The sequence below is a fragment of the Haliotis rubra genome, unplaced genomic scaffold (genome assembly GCF_003918875.1).
Source record: "Haliotis rubra isolate DU_JTF1 unplaced genomic scaffold, ASM391887v1 Scf144, whole genome shotgun sequence".
Classification (NCBI taxonomy): Eukaryota; Metazoa; Mollusca; class Gastropoda; order Lepetellida; family Haliotidae; genus Haliotis; species Haliotis rubra.
In genome coordinates, this window is record NW_025765381.1 from 341321 (window position 1) to 361586 (window position 20266).

The following is a 20266-nucleotide window of genomic DNA, read 5'->3' on the forward strand; positions in this document are numbered from 1 at the left end:
GCATGACATTGATATCTGTATAATCATATATATAACCATACAGTGTCAGGATGAATATTAGTGATGCTGTCCATTACTGAAGCAATTGCGTCTCAATCTCTGACAACTTTATATATCAATATTTAAGATTCGGCGCCGAATAGGGCCATTATTGGCATAGCATATATTTCATCATTTATCACACATCCAGTGAAAGGTTTCAGTTCGGCAAAAGATATCGTGTTTGTTTCATGGTGGCTTAAAGTTATACAGACAAAAAATTTACCGATGGTAATGTGTTTTTACATACGGGTATGACCGGTAAGAACGTGCTCCACGCCATGAGTATCTCCTATCCAGTGAATACAAGCTGTCAAATGAAGACTATTTTAGAATCCAATCATTCATTTGAGGGGCGGTGGGGTAGCCTAGTGGTTAAGCGTTTGCTCGTCACACCGAAGACCGGGTTCAATTCCCAACCATGGGTACAAATTGTGAAGCTTATTTCTGGTGTCCCCCGCCGTGTTATTGCTGGAACATTGCTAAAAGCGACGTAAAACCATACTCACTTACTTTCATTTGAGATAAACTGCATTTTGAGGTGAGGTGAAATTTGGTCTAAAATCGCGGTTAAGAATAATGCCATTCTGTAAGAGCTGTATGTTCTGATCCGGGCTGAAGCGCACGCCCGTTTAGATATGCTGCAGTGTAACAAGTCAACAACACGGGTTACACTTAAACGGTGACTTTATTCACATGAAATAATACGTAAATGCATTTCGTGCGATTGCTGTGTTGAGTGTATCTTAAGAACGCCTATCTTTCTGCCAAAGATCAGTGCAAAACGATCTATATATACTGGACAAAAGTAGTTAGGGATATATGTAAATTTTGAAATTATGAATAATGATGTATTTATTCATTGACACATTGATAAAATATCAATCATAAAAATACCAATATCCCTAACTTATTTTGTCCAGTATACATAATACAGCCCTTGTAACGTTCTAACATAATTATGCTTTATATTGTAATTGAACTAATGACATAGTTACAGTACCAAATATCTTACAACTATCGAAACAAGACACATCTCTCCACGTGCCATGAAAAGAGTAATAAATAGCACTTGACAAATTGACAGATCTGACGTACTGGTTGTTTAATACTTTAATGTCGCAATCACATTCATCAGATCCTATTTGATGACAAAATGAGAACAAATGTCATTGTCTTTTCATCGTGACATGACGTCTACAGACATCATCAGAAACAAGATGCCATCGATGACAACGATAGTTCACAGTCACAGATTTGCTGTGCCAAGTCGGCCTGAATCGTTGACGTATTGAAACCATAATCCAGTATGGCATGCGATACAATGATAGGAGATTTTTCCATCTTCGTCGAAGTTGTTACCTGAGGAGGCTGACGTCGGCGTTGCAGCCGTTCTGCCGACATGGGATGTGGCAGGTGAGATACTGATTGTTCTGTACACAGCCGGATGAATGGCTAACACTGCAACCTCTTTTCAAAATGCGATCTGAAAATAAATAATCTTCATTAGGGAAGGTAATAAAACAACAAAGCTAATGGAACAACCTGCTTTTATTGATCAGGGTGTTGTTGTACAAAGCAATCTCAGCGATAGGTTGATCGGAACTCTCATATTGTAACACTGACGTACGGTAATCCTAGCCCTATGACTATTTTGTACAACGGCAGCCAAATATTTTCAAGTTTTATATAACATCGTATTTTCTAGAATGCTTTTAGTATATTTGTTGCTTAAAACCGCCGCCAGCAATATTCAAGCTAAATGGCGTCGGTCTGTAAATAATTGGTCTGGACCAACATCATGAGCATCTATCTGCGCATTTGGGATACGATGACATGTGTCAACCAAGTCAGCGAGCCTGACCACCCAATACTGTTAGTCGCCTCTTACGACAAGCGTGGGTTGCCGTTCAAAGATAAGTTCTAACCCGGATCTTCAGGGGTCTAAACTGCTTTTAAGGGCTCAATACAATGAAGGGTGGGTGGAAGAAATTGTCTGTGTGACTGCACCGCGATGTTTTCCTTTGCCCAGACGTGTTGCAATAAAGCTGATAAACAGTTGACAGAGATGTAAAACAACAGTTGTTTCGTGTATTTGAAAAATTATATAATACTAAAATTGATGTTTTGATTATCATGCCTCGTTGACGGGCTGTTAAATACAGTGGTGGTTATACCAGGTATTCACAAAGACACTGATCGTATCCACTCGTCACAAACACGTGCAAGGGCAAGTCAATTGTCACCAGAAATAATGCAGGAGTGAGTGAGTTAGTTTACTTTTACGCCGCACTCAGCAATATTCCAGCTATATGGCGGCGGTCTGAAAATATTTTAGTCTGGACCAGACAATCCAGTGATCAACAGCATTAGCATCGATCTACGCAATTGGGGCACGATGACATGTGTCAACCAAGTTAACGAGCCTGACCACCCGATCCCGTTAGTCGCCTCTTACGACATGGGTTACTGAACATCAATTCTAACCCGGTTCTTCAAGGGTAAATAATGCAGGAACATATGGCACAAGATGTAGGATTTACATCGAACATTATTTTTTGTCATTAATGCTTCTAATTATAATTTGTTAATATACACCCAACATCCACCTTAAAAGCTGCCTAAAAGTCTATTAACTAAGCAGTTGAATCATGTACCCCTGATAATAACAAGAGTCGTATGACGAGATTTGAAATCAGCCCAGAAAGAGAACGCTCACTTATCTAAAGTTGTGAAATGGAGTAACCAAACTCTGGAGCTGGTGGAAGATATATATGTTGCTGGATTTGATTTTCCTATCTTGGGGACATTTGTTTGAGTCCATTGTAGCATTCCGATTACATCATGAGCATGTGTTTATCATTCACTGTCAACATAGAGATGATAAATACAAGGTAAATACCAAGAAAGACATAACCTCATCAGAAGGACAATGCAAAAAATTTTAAATCCTCCGATCATATCTCCCCATTCTCTGATCTTATAATATTCAGGTTGAAATCCACACATATCGATGCAAATTATTCTAAACTCTCTCTTGAAAAAACAAATAAAATATTAAAACCAACCATATCTATTCTTTGCTTTTCTATCAGCAACGACATAAATGATGAATGGTGTAGCTGACATCCATACTAAGGTAACTGTAATGACGTGATACGTGAACTAGAATGACTTGATACTAATAAGCCAAAGTTGACTGAAATGGAATACATCGTGTCCCATATTTTCCCGACATACCCTATCGCATGCGGTGGCATATACACCAAGAACCAAAGACATATATAACTGAGAATTGCCAATATTCGGAATCGGAAATGTGCTTAATGATATCACGCGACGATGTTATTACAGATGATGTCGCTGAAAGTCACAACAGGTTGGTGTTAACGCCGGAGCAAAGACATTACCTCACTTTTCATGATCCGAAGTAATAATGGCACACTTAGCCTCAACTCCAATAACACAACTATCAAATGTTGCGAAAGACTGATATGGTCCATTAGTCCAATGGATATAAACTACCCCCTGCATACGTTGAATTGGGACCTGTGGAAGAGTTGACATTTGATAGACATCAATTTTAACTATTTTGGACAATAGGCAACGACGTTTATGAAACTTATTTTGGGTGAGGTAACAGAGCCAAGTCGTTGTATCAGTTTTATATGTTTCGCTGAAACGAAGTCGTAACGTGTCGACGCGACAACGACCCTGTAAGGCTTTTCAATTCTATTTTCAAAACTGGTGTATTACAGAATTAGATAATTCAGGATTCCCAAACAAATACGGAATATGTAACACTGAATTAGCAGATAGATTAACGCTGCTATGAACAGTCTTTTTCAGATCACTGCATGCCAAATTAGGGCGGACTCCAGCATGGATACGTCTACCAGTAAAGACACCTATTTTAGCTATTTTGGACATATTAAGTACATACCGAGCCTTACGAATGAACTGTCACAGAGGTACCTCTTAGTTTAGAGAACGTCAACGCTGTCGTCGCTTATTCAACACGAACTCGGAGTGAGATGTGCCAGTTTTATAGGTTTATTTCAAACGAAGCTTGTTCGTACAGACTAAGGAACGACCTTGTTAGGCTTCTAAAAGGAATTTATTTGAAAATACATCGCGCAAACATATCTTCTTTGCGTCATACCTGCTTGACAACGATACAAGAATCTGTATCGATCCGTCGAGGTTGTTCATCCATAAAGTGTGTTCTCATCTCATTGCTCAAACAAATGAGATGATTTCATTTTCTGGTATTTTCTTGCGAACCCAACATGTAACACATGAGACTGTGAGCGAGTTCGGTGAGAAGTATTTCAAGTACATTACGGCATGTAAGCGTTATGCAGGAAGAACGTCCGAATTGATAAAATCCCTTACCACTCAGGTGGATCTTACAGATCTTAGAGTAATAACTATAGTTTTATGTAAAGACGTTATTAATTCTGCAATGAGTTCAAACTTGATCAAGTCAATATATCGTTTAAAACGCCTTAGTGTACTACCCGATGAACAAATTCTATGTTTTATCAAAAGAATTCGACATCGGCAGTTTAAATTCTTGTTTACCGAATTTACGCACGAATTAATGCACAGTTTCCAAAATTGAAGTCTTACGATGTCCTACAATCCATATCCGGCTGTCCGTGTGTGCGTGCGTGCTTGTGTTTATGGTTCTATCTTCCATTGCAGCAAGATCACTTTTTGCACTGATAACCAGTTAGATGATGCTAGAAAATACAATCACGTGTGTCGAAGTTTAATGTAATTCACTGGTACAATACGGGTGATGAAAGAAGCTTTAAGAGTTTGCTGATGGTGAAGTTTGATCATATAGCTCAGGGTAATAGCTCAGAGGGACAAAATATGGTTTCGAATACGTCTGAATGTATACAGAAGATGACCGTAGCTCTACAATAATATTATTGTCAGCTTCGTCGCTAACCTTGCATCTCGGTATTTAAAGACGGCAATTGACAGGCATTTGAAAGTAGGATTCAAGAAAACAGAACCTCCCACGTCGATCGCAGTGTCCAGCTGGAAACATTTAAATCTATAGTATACTGTGTCAATGTAAAGACATGTCGTTATCTGGAAAGGCTTTGGCGTTGGATGGCCAACGTGTCATTGTGACATCCTATCAGCCTCTAGTCTTGCTTCCTCTCAGATTGTGCACATGGAGCATTGGAACACTGTAATAATATCAGTGGCATGTGTATTTAATCATCCTTTAAAGAGTTTGATTTTAGATCCAACTCTGATTTGAAAGTACTGCAGTTGCATAGTATTTAGCTTGCCTAACCTGCAAGAAAGAAAATGTTCAATCTTTTGGGAACATCTTAAATGTTCTAAAGCTTATTCCACCACGACTAGATTACTGCAATTGCCTTTTGATTGGAATATCTAATGAAATGTTTGTAAGACAAAATATTCATCGTTACTAAAAGCATTCCACATTCATTACTTTCTACATACACGAAGGTATCGACTTCAAACACCTGCTTTCAGTGCATTTCACCTTTTCTCCTGGATCAGATCTCAAGCCAAAGTCATGTCAACTTCGATCAAGTGTCCAGCTCCTGCTCATCTACTTCTATCCCATGATCTAGACATGACTAAACCCCATTGACATTGTCATCTGTCATCGGTCAAGAGAAGACTGAAAACACACCTTTGAGTACTGGAACTAAGAGAGGTTTTGACGACAAACATTCTCTGCAAGTACGTATACGTCTGTAATTTATTTTACTCCCAAACATACCAAAAGGTTTGTACGTGTTGCAGTAGCGCTACACACGTGCGTTGGGTGGCCTTCCTGGTTATGACTCTTTAGGAAGGTCGATTGCTGACCATTATTTCTGAAACACAGGTGATTTCCTTTATTGTATTTTTGGCCTGTGGGTTACTGGCAGAAGTCAATGTGTAATTTCAAATATATTCAATGTTTCACAGTCGGTGATCAGTTGACTATTAATATTATGTTTTACGGATAAAAGATAGTATGCAGCAGAGAGGGTACGGGTGATCCTGGCACAGTCAGGCTGATAAGGCTCATCATCAGCTCAGGGTCCTTGCCCCCTCTACACGCAGCCCACACAGCGAATGGGACTTCTCCCAGGAAACGCTGCGCAGTCAAACCCACCAAGAACTTTCCGGAGAATATGTAGACTTCCCAACACTGCAGCCGTCTGCATTGCCCAGAGTGCCAGAAGGGCTGTGCTCCCGGTTCAAATCCCTGGCACTCTCCTGATCTTCACCAAGATCAGGAGGTACAAAACCAAGGGCACCGAGAACAATAGGATTCTGACGACAGTGTACTTGGGGTGCAAGCGAGACATTTCAAAGGCGAGGTCCGCATTCTTAGCATGCTTTTTCTGAATCTTGCCAATCACGTTGCTGTCAAAAGGGACAGAAAATTCAATTATATAAATACATTCATTGGCTTTATCAAAAAGGACATGATCAGGTTTGTTGTCTTCTAAGGCTGTATATGGGCCTATTCCAAAGAAGTTTGAAAGCATCATTTTCCATGACGCCGTGGACATGTTCAGAGTCATACTATGGATGGACCTGGAGTCAAAGCCACAGGCATGGCGAAGACGATAGTAAAAGCAACGAGCAATGGAATCATGTCGTTTAAGATATGCTGTTTGTGCCATCATCATATTGATATTTTCTTTTAAAATCACATTTAGGCGATTGCGAGTGGGAAGTGGCTGGTCCTGAGCAGCAAAAAGGAAGCTCTCAGTTTCACATTTAAGACCAGCCGGCTTCATCCAGGCGAAGGAGTCGGTTGGATTGCCATTCTGTTCCACGCACTGCATGTACACACGATGCAATAGTTTCTCAGAAAGCTTCTCCACAAATGGCAGACTTGGTGAATAACTTCTCCTGGTTTACTCCCATCGCTGTACCGCCCAGCAGTACATTGCCATCAACAAATTCAACCTCAAATTTCAGAATCTGTCCAACAACCTTAGCACGCTTAAAATAGCTCTGGAATTCCTTGCTTTCATCGTGAGTCTTGACATGCATCACCAGAGGATCATCCGATAAATGCGAAAGTACACAATAAAATTCTATCATGAAGATCCTCCACATTAATCAAACCCCGACCTCCAGAATTGAGTGGCATATATAAACGATTAAGAGAGGAGCGACGGTGGTGAGCTCTGTTATCAGACATGATCCTTCTAGTCAGGTGGTCAAGACTCTGGATGTCTAGTTTAGTCCAATCAACTACTCCAAAGGAATAGGAAAGGACTGACACAGCAAAAGTATTGTGGCTTTGACCTTGTTTCTAGCATTAAGTTCTGAGCACCAGATTTTCTTTAAGCGAGCTTTATACTCGGCCGAAGTTTGTCTAGCATCTGGGTATTCTGGAGCTTGTCTCGAACTTGCATTACAAGATAGGTGTAGGCCTGAACTTCCACAAGATGCTCAATAACTCCTCATTCTTTTAACCTGACCGATCCATCATTAATTACCTTGTCACGTTTCAAATGAAGAATATTACATTTGTCGAGTCCAAATGTCATGCCAATATCATTAGAATAGGACACGACAAAGAGAACCTGCTCTTTCAAATTGGTATCTCCTTTGGCAAGGAGCTCAATGTCATCCATGTAAAGGAGATGAGTAAGCGGTGTTGGGGATCTGTGCTGATGAGGTCCGGGATGGTAACCCTGCTCTTTATTGAGCAGAAAACTCAAAGGATTTAAAAACAAACAAAACAGCAAAGGACTATAGGAATCACCCTGGAATATTCCATATTATTATTATTCACAAGAAAAAAAATGGTGATTTCCAAAAATTTCCAATTTGGAAATATCATATTTCCAAAATTTCCAAAATTGGAAATATCATATTTCCAAGGCTTGGAAATTTTTGGAAATTTAGGAAGGCGTTTACTACCACTTTTTTCAATTTCTCCTCAATCCAAGGATCCCCATGAGTGTATAGACTATTTCACGCATCTTTTGTTCTGTTCGAGTTCTTATTGTTGATATACATAATGCATCTTGCCTGTGACATATTTATTCATGAGAACTGCAGGAATAGGCCGTATTTTGACATTATCCATTTGTGCTTTATATTAATGTAATTGCATCTGACGCGTGAAGAGATACATTTTTGAAAGTTGGGATCATGTTTAAAGTAAGTGTTTTCTATTCGCGGTCCTATGCGATCAACTGGGAACTAATTCTATATAATTGTATAACTTCACTCATCTGCATCCTTCTTGTTCTAAGTGTCAAAAATTTATATTGACCGCCCTTTTTCCCCCCCCTAGTATGGCTAGCATGTTCTAAAATACTGTTTTAAGTGTGTTTTACTGTTATCCACAGAAGCGCAAATAATGTTTCCCTTGGCACTGTTTGTATAAACACAAATTACATAGACCTACGTTACATCATGGATTAAATAAAAGTTTACCGGATTCACTGACTGACTGGGCAGGGTTTATTACATGTCATAAAAGTGAACCCTTGCCAGGGAATAATAGACATATCGTTGTAGAATACATTCTCTAAGTGGTACCATCTAATTAACACCTGTCACAAGGGATGGGCCGTTTGGGTTTATGGTCAGAGATGGTGTTATGCAATTGATGTATTCACGAAATATCATGAACTTGTATAATGAAATTGCTTATGTTGTCTACACACGGGCGGACTGAGGCAAAAACGGTGTTATCCTCTTTTGCCAGTCGGGCACGTTGTTTATTTAAAGAGTAAGAGGATTATGAGGCATGGCCGACTGGGTTTGTGTAACTAATCCCACACGGCCTTCACTAGTAGAGGGAATGATTTTGGTTCAGTTATTACATGGCTGTTCTCCTTGCATCTACATGTTCCCCATACATCTCCATGTATCTCGAACAGCAATAATTAACAATGTTGTTTTACTGTAAGGTATATTAGGTGCCATGTTATGACAAGTCTTCACTTTATCCCATGATGGCAAATGCTTTGGTGAACGTTCAGTTTGTTCCAAATGGTCGAGGTGGTAGAAGTTTAGTGTATCAGGGATATAAGTTTCGAATTATGACTAGCAAGCGTGATACAACACATTGGAGATGTTGCTATCCTTCTTGTTGAGCAACGATTAACACCAGTAACGACTTGATCACAAGCTACAGAGACCATTTCCTTGTCGCCCTCAAGGATACAGTGAGAACAGACCACAGGCCATTTACACAAGTGACACAAGTGGACTATCATTTGTATTTTTATGTTCGCAAACATAAATTGATAAATTACTAATCACAATCCTACATAACACATAACATACATAACTGTACACAATGTTTAGCTTTATGTAACTGCGTAAATATAAGAAATTGATAAGGTACTAATCACAATCATACATCATCAATGTTCACAATGATGGTTCATACACAATTGACTTTAAAGTCCAACAAGATGAGAAAAAGCATCTCCATATTCTATCCTGGTCTTCCTTCCTGCTTGAAGATGGTCTTTTTCTCTCTGTAGTCTATCGTTAAGTTCCCCGTATTTTCGTTTGCTGGGTCATTTATATATGCTGAACATCAAAATACAAATGATAGTCCACTTGTGTTTTTCTTGGCTTGGTCATCTCCTCAGTCATCCCCCATCATTGTCTTGCTAATTAACATGGTCTGGTGATCCTCTTAATCCCTAAATAAACAACTTGCCCGACTGGCAAAAGGGGAACACTCCGCAAAAACATCCCAAATGAATTCCTTCTTTAATAAATTATAGTGTAACTAATTAATTTGGTCATTTACAATAAAAGGTGACTAAATGTTTAATACATTATTCACTTTAGATCACGTTGAATAATTTCTAGAGAAATCAGTACACAAGTTCATATCACAGATGATTCCAGAGACAAATAGTTTATGAGATTCTAGTATATGAAAAGCATTAAAGGGACACTGATCCAGAGCGATTAATGTTTCTCGCCAACAGTCTAATTACGAAACCTAGCTGCAAACTGGTCAGCCCCTGCTCCCTCGACAGTGACGGACGCGGGGACTGGGCTACTGTCCGCCTTGGCAGAATTTCTTCAACACTAATCAGTGGGACATTAGGAAGGGTGGATGCCCATCAGATGCCGTTATTTGAACTATCTCCGGTAGTTCTTGTCTGATTGTAATAAAGTATCCCAGCAGTGTAGGCTTTTTCAAATGTTTGGATAGTTTAGTGACTGATCCAATTTGATCCTATTTCTGTGTTTTTTACCTCAATATCTAATCATGTAAAATTATGATGTCTATTACGTATGCTATGATATCAAAAACGCACATTTGATATATTTGAATCCATAAACTAAACAACCCCACTTTGCCATTGCAAAATACATCTGAAATTTTACGTAGGTACATAGGTATATACAGTTTTTAACTAAGTACACAGCAAATGCTTACATATATTTCTTATGTAACAATGAATTTCCGTTCGTATCCTCAAAACAGTGTCGGCCCATAAGTTGGCTTTTTTTCAGGCAATCAAACTTGCACGCAATACAGCGATTACTACTCTCTTGCTGTAACCCTTGTGTGGTGGTAAACCTACACGTTATTTGTCATCATTCACTTGATGGTCAGTAAATGAATTTATAAAAGGTATAATTAGTGATAACACCACTCAGATTACCCGACAAAGGTTCCCATTTGGCATTTCTTGTGTCTGGAGTAAATACTCATCATTATAAATTGAGGTATGATGTGGCAAATGTATTACTTCTTATGTAATACGCACATGAAAGTGCAGTAAGAGGAATTATCAGCTGAGTTACAAAACAAACATCGATCACAGGATTAACCGATAACACGCTGATTGATTAATTGCTTATATCCTGCACAGCGGATTTGTCAAAAGGTAGTGTATATGTATGTAGATTCACTCATCTACACTGAATACACCCTGTCGTAAATTGCCTGTGTGAAAACAACGCCCTTCCTTCAAAGGATTAACCGCCAATACATTGATTGATTGCTCATTATTGGCTAACTAAATTACTTTTTTAAAGAATGGCGGACATCATGCAATTAGTTGCCAGGTGTGCTATCTTGGGTGACCAATGGGACTATACACCAATGTGAAAAACCTGAAACGATAGATCACTTTTTCGCATATTAGACTGTTAAAAGACACATGACATGGAACAGGATACTTTGTCAGCTGCAGATGAATGGCATCTGATTCATTTATGTGGATATTGATGGATACATTCCCCGAACAAGGTAATAGCCTGATACTGTTGCTATAACTTTAGTCTGTTTTAATTTTTATATTTGCATTTTGTTTCTATTTATTTGTTATGGCATTCAACAGAATCATTTTTTTTTGCCGTGAAGTGTAATGAGACAGACAACATACACTAGGTCGCACTCAGGGTGTGTGTGTGAAATATGATACACGTTGGCAATCTATAAAATGTCTAGATATTACAATCATGTTATAAATTCAATAAGTATAGGCATTCTATTAAGTTTAAAAATGCATACAAATATGATAGTAAACTAATTAGGATTATAAGACAAATTATAAAGACGTACATTGACTTCGTTAATTCAGTCCTAACATTTTTTACCACTGGCAGATGGTTAAACTTAAAATGTTAAAACCTGCATTGAGAACACAACGCCAATCGTAATCCAATGCTTGTTTGATCAGCATTCTTGATTTACTCCCACTTTGCCAGTAGTTAATCCGACTACAGTTAACGAATATCAGATTATAATTAACAACCTAATTAGCAAGGTCATGTCTGGCTGGTTATTGCCAGTTTCTGACGGGTCCTCTCACGTAGCCAGATTCTGTCAAAACAGGTCTCTAACATAGCCAGAGTGGGATATGGCTGACCAGGGTTAGTGTTTTGATAACGCATGTCCAGATGAGCCATATAGTCTGTATCAACAAAATGTTCAATTAGTGAGATTCGTGAATTTTGTATTGAGACACATTTGGATGGTAGTATTTGAATTTCTTTAAATGTTTCATATTATGTGTGCTCAGTTTGTAAGATTAGTTAAATTTATATTAAAGTGACATACATTGATATGGTATTATTTGAATTTCTTTACATTTTACAGAGACTGTAAATACAAATATGCTTGGTGCAAAAGATGTAGTGTATTAAGAAAATTATGAGAAATGGTGGCTGAAAATGTTAACAAATGATGCTTCTTTGGCTGTCATATTACACACACATCAATCAATCAATCAGTTTATTGCATGAAGGCCAGAGGCCCATATACAAAATAAATATGTATGATATGTACAACATATACAACATACGACACACACGTTTAATTAAATCTCTTCTCAATATAAGCGCGTGATAAATAAATAGAGCTACCTTATATTATAAAAGGGATGTCCCTTTACATGAAAGTATTGAATACAGTTTTGTAGCATTAATATTTGATTGTAGCCATTGTGGAAAATACAGTTGCCTTAAATCATTATATGCAGGACAAAGAAATAGAAAGTGTTATTCATTCTCTACATTATTACAAAATGGACAGAACCTTTGTGATTTTATAATAGATGAATATCTTCCTTGATTGATATATAAATCATTTAGGCCAAGTCTAAGGCGTATGAAAACATTACGAAGCTTTTTACTACGTAAGTTGTATAGATACGATTCAGGTTCATGTAACTCACGATAACAATCATATCTTGAACTTTCATATAAAGATGAATGCCAGTCTTGTTTAAAGATATCGATAGCCCTGGTACGAAAGTGTTTGATAAATGCATTAACGTCGCCCAGGGTTTGGGATAACCAAACAAATCCAAAGCCGTATCTAAACAAAAGATTACGAATACGGGTTGCCCAATTGTTTTTACCAATATTATCAAGATGGACAATCATATTGTAGGTTTTTTGGGGCAGACGATGTTCTGGCATATTTATTACTTTACACCAGTACAGCGAGAGTAAGGAATTATGTAAAAAGGAAATCTCCCACATTCACCGTACACCATATTATTAGGGGTAGACATCCCAACATTTAAAAACCTTTTACATGCAAGAAGGTGAACCTTTTCAATGGCATAAAATTCCTTGTAGCCCCAAATTTCAGACCCATAAAGAAGAATAGGCTGTACTTGGGAATCAAACAATTTGAAAAATATATTGGGACCAACAACCCCCAACTTTGATATAACAGAGAGCAATTGAAGTAGGGCCCTTTTCCCTCTAATTGCCAAATTAATAATGGATTTATTCAAATTTAGTGTATGTGTAAACAGTATCCCTAGATATTTATATTCGTTAACAACGGTCATACGTTCACATTTATAGTACCACTTTTCTGTAGCTGCCGTTGGACCACCCTTACGAAAAACAACAATGTTGGTCTTTTCAAGATTAACATCAAGTCGCCAGTAATCTGAATAAGATGAAAGTGTATCAGTTTGTCGCAGAAGGCCAATAACAGTACTTGACATAAGGATCACATCGTCTGCAAAAAGTAAAATAAAAAGTTCAACAAGATCAGGAAATAATTGGATGCCCTGTCTGCCGGGTTGTATAACGTCAAAATATAGTTCGTTGATAAAGAATGAGAAAAGTATGGGGCTTAGAACACAGCCTTGTCGTACACCAGTAGGACAAAATAGTCACTGAAAGCATCATCACATCGAACACAAGACTTTACATTTGAATACATTGACCTGATAATATCAAACATTTTCCCTTTAAGACCCCTATTTCTAAGAAATTTCCACATTTTATCTCTATCAACAGAATCAAAAGCTTTTCTGAAATCCACAAAAGCTACATACAATTTTCTTTTACTAAATGCTAAACATCGCTCAATTACTGAGTATACAGTAAAAACACATGGACACCACATATATCGAGTGCAAGTATCCACTTCTGAATACCAGCCTAATCATTGAGTGCTAGTAACCACTTCTAAATCCTAGCCTATTCAAAAAGTCAACAATCGGTTCTAAAGTCATGTTTTTTTGCTGCTTGTTAAGAACCAGTTCTAAGTCAAGCCTATTTATGTATGTTAGCATCCATTTTTTAACAGTGATAAACAGTACCAATACCACTCAACACGTGTACGACAAGGTAACATTTTAACTGTTACACTTACAAATTCCATTCACATATGTATTCCTGTATGGACCAATTGTCTAGTGACACTGGGCGATGGGACTGCCTTGTGGACACGAAATTGTGCAGAACTATGGATTGAGAAATAACTACATTTTACATTGTCGTATTAGACTGGGATGCAGCAACTTGGACACTGCATTATCTAATCTTTGAAGGACCGTTGTAATATGTATTAGTTTGGGGAGCGACATTAATATAGGGGAAACACTGTTTGTCAATCCCACTGTACACTACTAGTGGTACAAGAATATATATTGTTTAAACTATACACACACTTGCATACATCTTCAATCCTGTCGCATTGTAGATATACACTATAGCCCTAGAACAAAGGGTCACGCTTCAGTGGCTAATGCTAATTACCTGGCTCGCATCTCCCACCTAGCCATAGTGCAATGTTGTCTTAACAAGACCTTTTTAGGAAAACTCTGGCTAAGTGAGAGTGAACCTTTTCTGAGCGTGGTGAGCCATGAACAGTGTTCTTCACATGCAAAACAATTTTAATCAATACTAGTAAGTGTTCACAATTTGTAGCTTCAATTATCAATTTATTATGCTGTCTCCCACTTAGTGGGATTGTAAATATTTGTATTGTGTTTGTATTTGATTAAAATGACATTACATGATTATAAGTTATATATGTATCATTTATTTATCTGTAACTAAATTTATAACACTAATCATCTGCTTAAAATGATAAAAATGTTAAAGAAACATTATGTGACTATAAACTATTACGTTATATATGTATAATTTGTTTATTTTTGTGTATCTGTAACTTTATATATACCATGAATCGTATATATTTTTGTAAATTTTGTAAAATGAAATAAATTGGCAAAGTTTGGAATACCCTACTAATTCCCCTTTGTTGCACCATTAACTTTAATTAATTGCTTGACAATGAAACTGGCAAAGTGGGAGGACACCACATTCTTAAAGTACGACTTTACGTTATGTATCCCCATACTGTTTACTGCAGTATAAGTGAGATCTGATTCAGTTTGCGAATGACCAAACTTTTGAAGATTATTTAAGTTCTACTTTAGTAAACTGCATCCTAATAATTTGATTTCAGATTAAAACATCTCATTCCGAATTCATGTAATCCTATTTCGGGTACTAAGAAATACTGTATTTTTACATATTAGATATAAATCTATCAGTACTAGTTTGATGTGTCTGGTCATGAGTTAACTAAGATAATGATTATATATTTATTGTATTTACATGTGTCATTAAGCGTCATTTATGCCATTATAATGTTCTCTGATCCATTTCATCGTACAACATTTATTTCATTCAATGTTTTGAATCTCACATGATAACATGAGAAATGCTACTGTTCCAGTTCAGTTCGTTCTTCAAATACCTATCAAGTTAGATGTTATATATGAGTGTATGCACACACATTCACACAAAACATATGTCATTTGTGAATTCTGTTCAGACGAAAAAGAAATATCTAATTTGATAAGAAACACTACATAAATTATCTTCCCTCATTCTGAGAGAAGCATGGCATTATTCGTTAATTTTTAAATAATTTTATCTGCATAAAAGAAGGGATTATAAAAAATCTGAAACAAACTTCCGTATACATGTACTACCATTTCACCAACATTGCGACTTTGACCATGGAATCATGTTAATTTCAGTCTGATTTTAATGTCATAATTATGCGAGGTTCCTCATTCACACATTCATACAAATTGACAGCTCAACATAAAACAATATGCAACCAACCAAATTCAATACAATACAACTTTCACCGCCTGTGCATACCACACTGTTGACGAATCTCTCAGTTGTGTAAGAGCGATAATCACATCGCGACATGTTTAACAAACCTACAGCTCAGCAGATTTAAATAACTTACCCTTTTAATAAGAAAATTGGAAATGTCTTGGAAACATCATCTTTCCAAGATATTTCCAAGCTTGTAAATGTGGACTTTTTTCCAGTGATTATTGTTATTATTAGATATTTATATAGCGAACATATCCACGCAATAGTGCATGCTCAAGGCGCTGGTATTTTTCCCTCGATCATTGGATGTCAATCTCAACGACACATCTTATTATCAATCTCAGCTCCCTGGGGATCATACAACTCTTGCTGCCACAAGGCGCACCGAGTTATTGCGGCTTTCCCATCCTTGCGAGGTACCCATTCACAGCTGGGTGGACAGGCACACATAGTCACAGTACTTTGTCCAAGTTTACAGCACGTTGCTGAACCCGCAACTAGGTCTTTGCACGTATTCATGTGGCCACCATCTGGTCATATACGAATTTGTTGGTTCTTTTAAGTGCACAGGGTTGTGTGCTAATAGGTGCTAACAAACTCAAAATATTGACGGTCGACTTAGACCAGGGCGTCAGAGGTCAACAGAGTAAAAAGAATAAAGTTAAAATTTATATGGCGCCTAAAATCAAAAGGTGGCTCAAAGGCGCAGGTGATAGGCTCTTTGGATCAGCAGGGCTTTTACTTCATGCTGGAATGCCTGAAGATGTTAGGGGTTTGGTTAGCTGCTAAGTGGAAGCGGATTGTAGCATTCTCCGCGGTTGATACCTTATGATGATGGTGGAGGGCTTTAAATACGAACATCAGAACTTTGTAAAAAGATGTGTTGAATTGAAAACCAGTACAAGGTCGACTGATTCGTGTAGATCGACGTCTAACCTTTGATGACCACTACGTCCGTATCCACCGTGCATGAATCGTCAACGCTCACCTCCGGAAACACAACAACAATAGAATGTCATGGCCAGCAATCTTTTCGTCACTGATCATATCTGGGACATGATAGGGATACATGAACGTCAATATGGTAGACCGCCGAGACCGCTGGCTTGGAGAAATGGGGCAGACTCCTTGAAATCGCCATAGGGAGACCCACACGCAATATGCCCCGTCGACCGTCGAGTGAATGAATGTTTGACCAATCATGGCGGTATAACGCACTACTAATCCAAAAACGTCAGCTTTAAAATTTCTCATCTTACCCTTTCCTCCTTTAAGATCCTTGGCAGTCATAGCAACTACTTTGTTGCAGTTGCCGGGTAAAGAGCACAACTGTTCCCCCAAAACCCCACTGCAATCCATAGCGGGCCTTTGGCTGCATTTAGTTGCCTGTAATGTTTTTCATCTGTATTGAATATCAGATATATGTTTAAACTTCTTGTCCTTTTTGGCCAAATCTTTAAATTTGACTTCAAAGAATCAGATTTTTTTTCTTTTGTGTTTTCTTTTTTTCCAGATCGATTATTGATGTTTTGCCCAGAGGACCTTAATTTAAAGCAAAGTTCTATCCAGGATATATCTTTTCTTGCTTCAGCTCCTTAATTAAGAACCGGTTATTGTTTTCATTACCTGATTTTGGGTCTTTGCTCTTGGAAACGCAACAGTTAATGTAAAGGAATGAAAAGTTCACATCGAGAGTGAACGTTGAATCTGTACAAATGATTTTTATCGTTGAGTTCTGTTTCTGAATCAGCAAATCAGATTTTATATTGAAATTACATGAACAAAAATACTATGGAATATCAGACATATCGTTGACAGAAGAGAATTCAGAATTGGAAGAAAACAATTTTCGACAAGCGGATCAAGTAATTTGGCAAGAATGTTGCGACAAATATTTGCAATTTCTGGTCTGCAGCTGTTGTAACTGAGGGTTCATCCAAAGGTGCCCGACAAGTGTTGGCTGTTAGATCACATGGTTCAACTTAAGTCGCAGGAACTTGTCATGGATATTCGGCTCAGCCAGGTATGCATAGATGAGTATGACTTAAAACAGGACTGCTTTAATTTTCTACCATATACTCGTGGAATGTAGTAGGTCTCAAGACGTGCGAACTTCAGTAGTGCCTGAAATATTCTGTGCCTCCCCAGCCCCATCTCCAATCAACGTATTACCGGCTAATCCTTTGAATAAAGTATGGTGTTTGTACAGAGGCGCAAAGATGTGATTGTTACAGTTTTGAGATCATTAACTGAACATCATTGTGCCAAAATAATACGTACAAGTAATTACTGTATACAGAAGTAGATATCTGTTCATACACATTTACACACATATACAAGTTTGCCTGACGAAATGTTTTGTAAGCATAATGCGATCAAATATGAGAATTCAAGGGGATTCCCCTAGTTGTCAACGAGGTCCTCCCCAGCTGATCCAAACTACTGTTCCGGGAGTCGTTGACGCTAGTTGGTATCCGGTGATTACGCGGCTGAACAACTTAAAGTTTTGTTTCTCTTTAAATCCGCTTAATGGGTCATTACTGTGTGTCCACTATTCGTTTTCCACTGCAATCCCTTAATCCGGATTTCAAAGACACTGGTTCCGTCGTGGTTTACGATGTATTTTATTGTAAAAGGTCGGCCTCTTTTATTCACTCCACAAGGGATCGTGCCCTGAAGTCGTTTGAAGAGATGGAATTTGCTTTACAGACCTCCGTACCTAGCAGAGACTGTGGATTCGAATCCCAGACTTGTTTGAATGTGTTTCCAAGTTGGCCACCGTCCTCGTGCTTGTGGGATTGACCAAAATTATACACCACTTAGATCTGCAGATATTAACATTAATATTGTAAAATGCGGCGTTACATCCACTCAGACAATTACACACGCTTAATCCATAACAGATAGAAAACGACTGCTCACCTCCACTTATCAAGTTCCCCATGAAGACAACAGTGGTCACACAGAAGTCGTGGTCAGCTGGGCAAGGCATGGGGTCAATCATGTCCGGCACCTGGCAGTATGGGTTGGTCTCGCTGCTGCACTGTACACAGTATATGGCGGACACTGGGGAGAGAAAGCTGGAATAAACTGTTTCGTCAATCTTTGACTACTAGTACCACTACCACTACCACTACAGCTACAACTACAACTACGACTACTGACCCGTGAAGATCCGGGTCGGTAACCATGCTTGTCGTATGAGGCGACTAACGGGATCGGGGGGTTAGGCTCGCTGACTGGGTTGACACATGTCATCGTATCCCAGCTGAGTAGATCGATGCTCATGATATTGATCACTGGATAGTCTAGTCCAAACTCGAGTATTTACAGACCGCGATATAGCTGCAATATGGCGGCGTTATACAACCAACCAACCAATAACCACTACTACTACCACTACTATTACTACCCTACTACTCCTATTACTACCATTACTACTACTCCACTCGTCATCGTTTCCCAATTGCGCAGATTGATGCTCATGGTGTTGATCACTGGATTGTCTGGTCCATACTCGATTATTTACATACCTCCGCCAAATAGCTGGAATATTGCTAAGTGCAGCGTTAAACTAAACTCACTCACTACTATTCCATAACAGGTTGCATGGTCAATGGATCTGTTTGCATTGCACCTGCATTCTCAACTCCTTTGGGCGGGTACTAGCCATACTACAACTGACCTTAAGACGATGCTGATGATGATGTTGATGTGTTGACGATGATGATGATGATGATGATGTTGATGATGATAACCTACTAGTAGTACTTTACATATTCTCCAAGCCCATGTCATTATCTGCCCTGTTAACGGATCAATCTGCATTCTATATTGCATTAACTGATCACTGTTACAACATCCAACTACAGTGAACCCCAGCTGAAGTAGTCATCCTTACAATGGCAAGTCTCTGCGTAGAGCCATTATGTCATTTCAAAATTCCAGAAGGGCCAGTCCTTTACGATACTAATCGTTGCCAAGAAAGAGTCAAGGAGATTCCTGTAGCAGTGTCATGCCAATCTCTGAATCATGACCTTTCTTGCGCAGTATGGTACAGTACGTTTCAGGATGTCATGAGACAGAGCATTCCTGCCTCGGTATGGTACAGTGCGTGCCTGGCGTGGTATGGTGCAGTGCGTGCCTGGCGTGGCATGGCACAGAGCATTTTGTGGCGTGGTAGGGTTCAGTGCATTCCTGCTATGGTACAGTGAATATTTGGCGTGGTATGGTAAAGTGCATTCGTGGCGTGGTATGGTACAGTGCATTTGTGGCGTGGTATGGTACAGTGCATTCGCGGCGTGGTATGGTACAGTACATTTGTAGTGTGGTA

General features: G+C 38.5%; 1 protein-coding gene across 1 annotated transcript in view; it reads right to left on the bottom strand.

The window, feature by feature from the left end:
* Nucleotides 1-708: 708 nt before the first annotated feature.
* Nucleotides 709-20266, bottom strand: part of LOC124269324 — a 30826-nt gene continuing 11268 nt past the window's right edge. Inside the window, exons 2-3 of the mRNA XM_046704334.1 lie at nt 18856-18999; nt 709-1525 (exon numbers count right to left, since the gene is read on the bottom strand). Coding sequence (XP_046560290.1) covers nt 1398-1525; nt 18856-18999 — 272 coding nt within the window. The 3' untranslated portion in view covers nt 709-1397. The remainder of the gene's footprint in view (nt 1526-18855; nt 19000-20266) is intronic.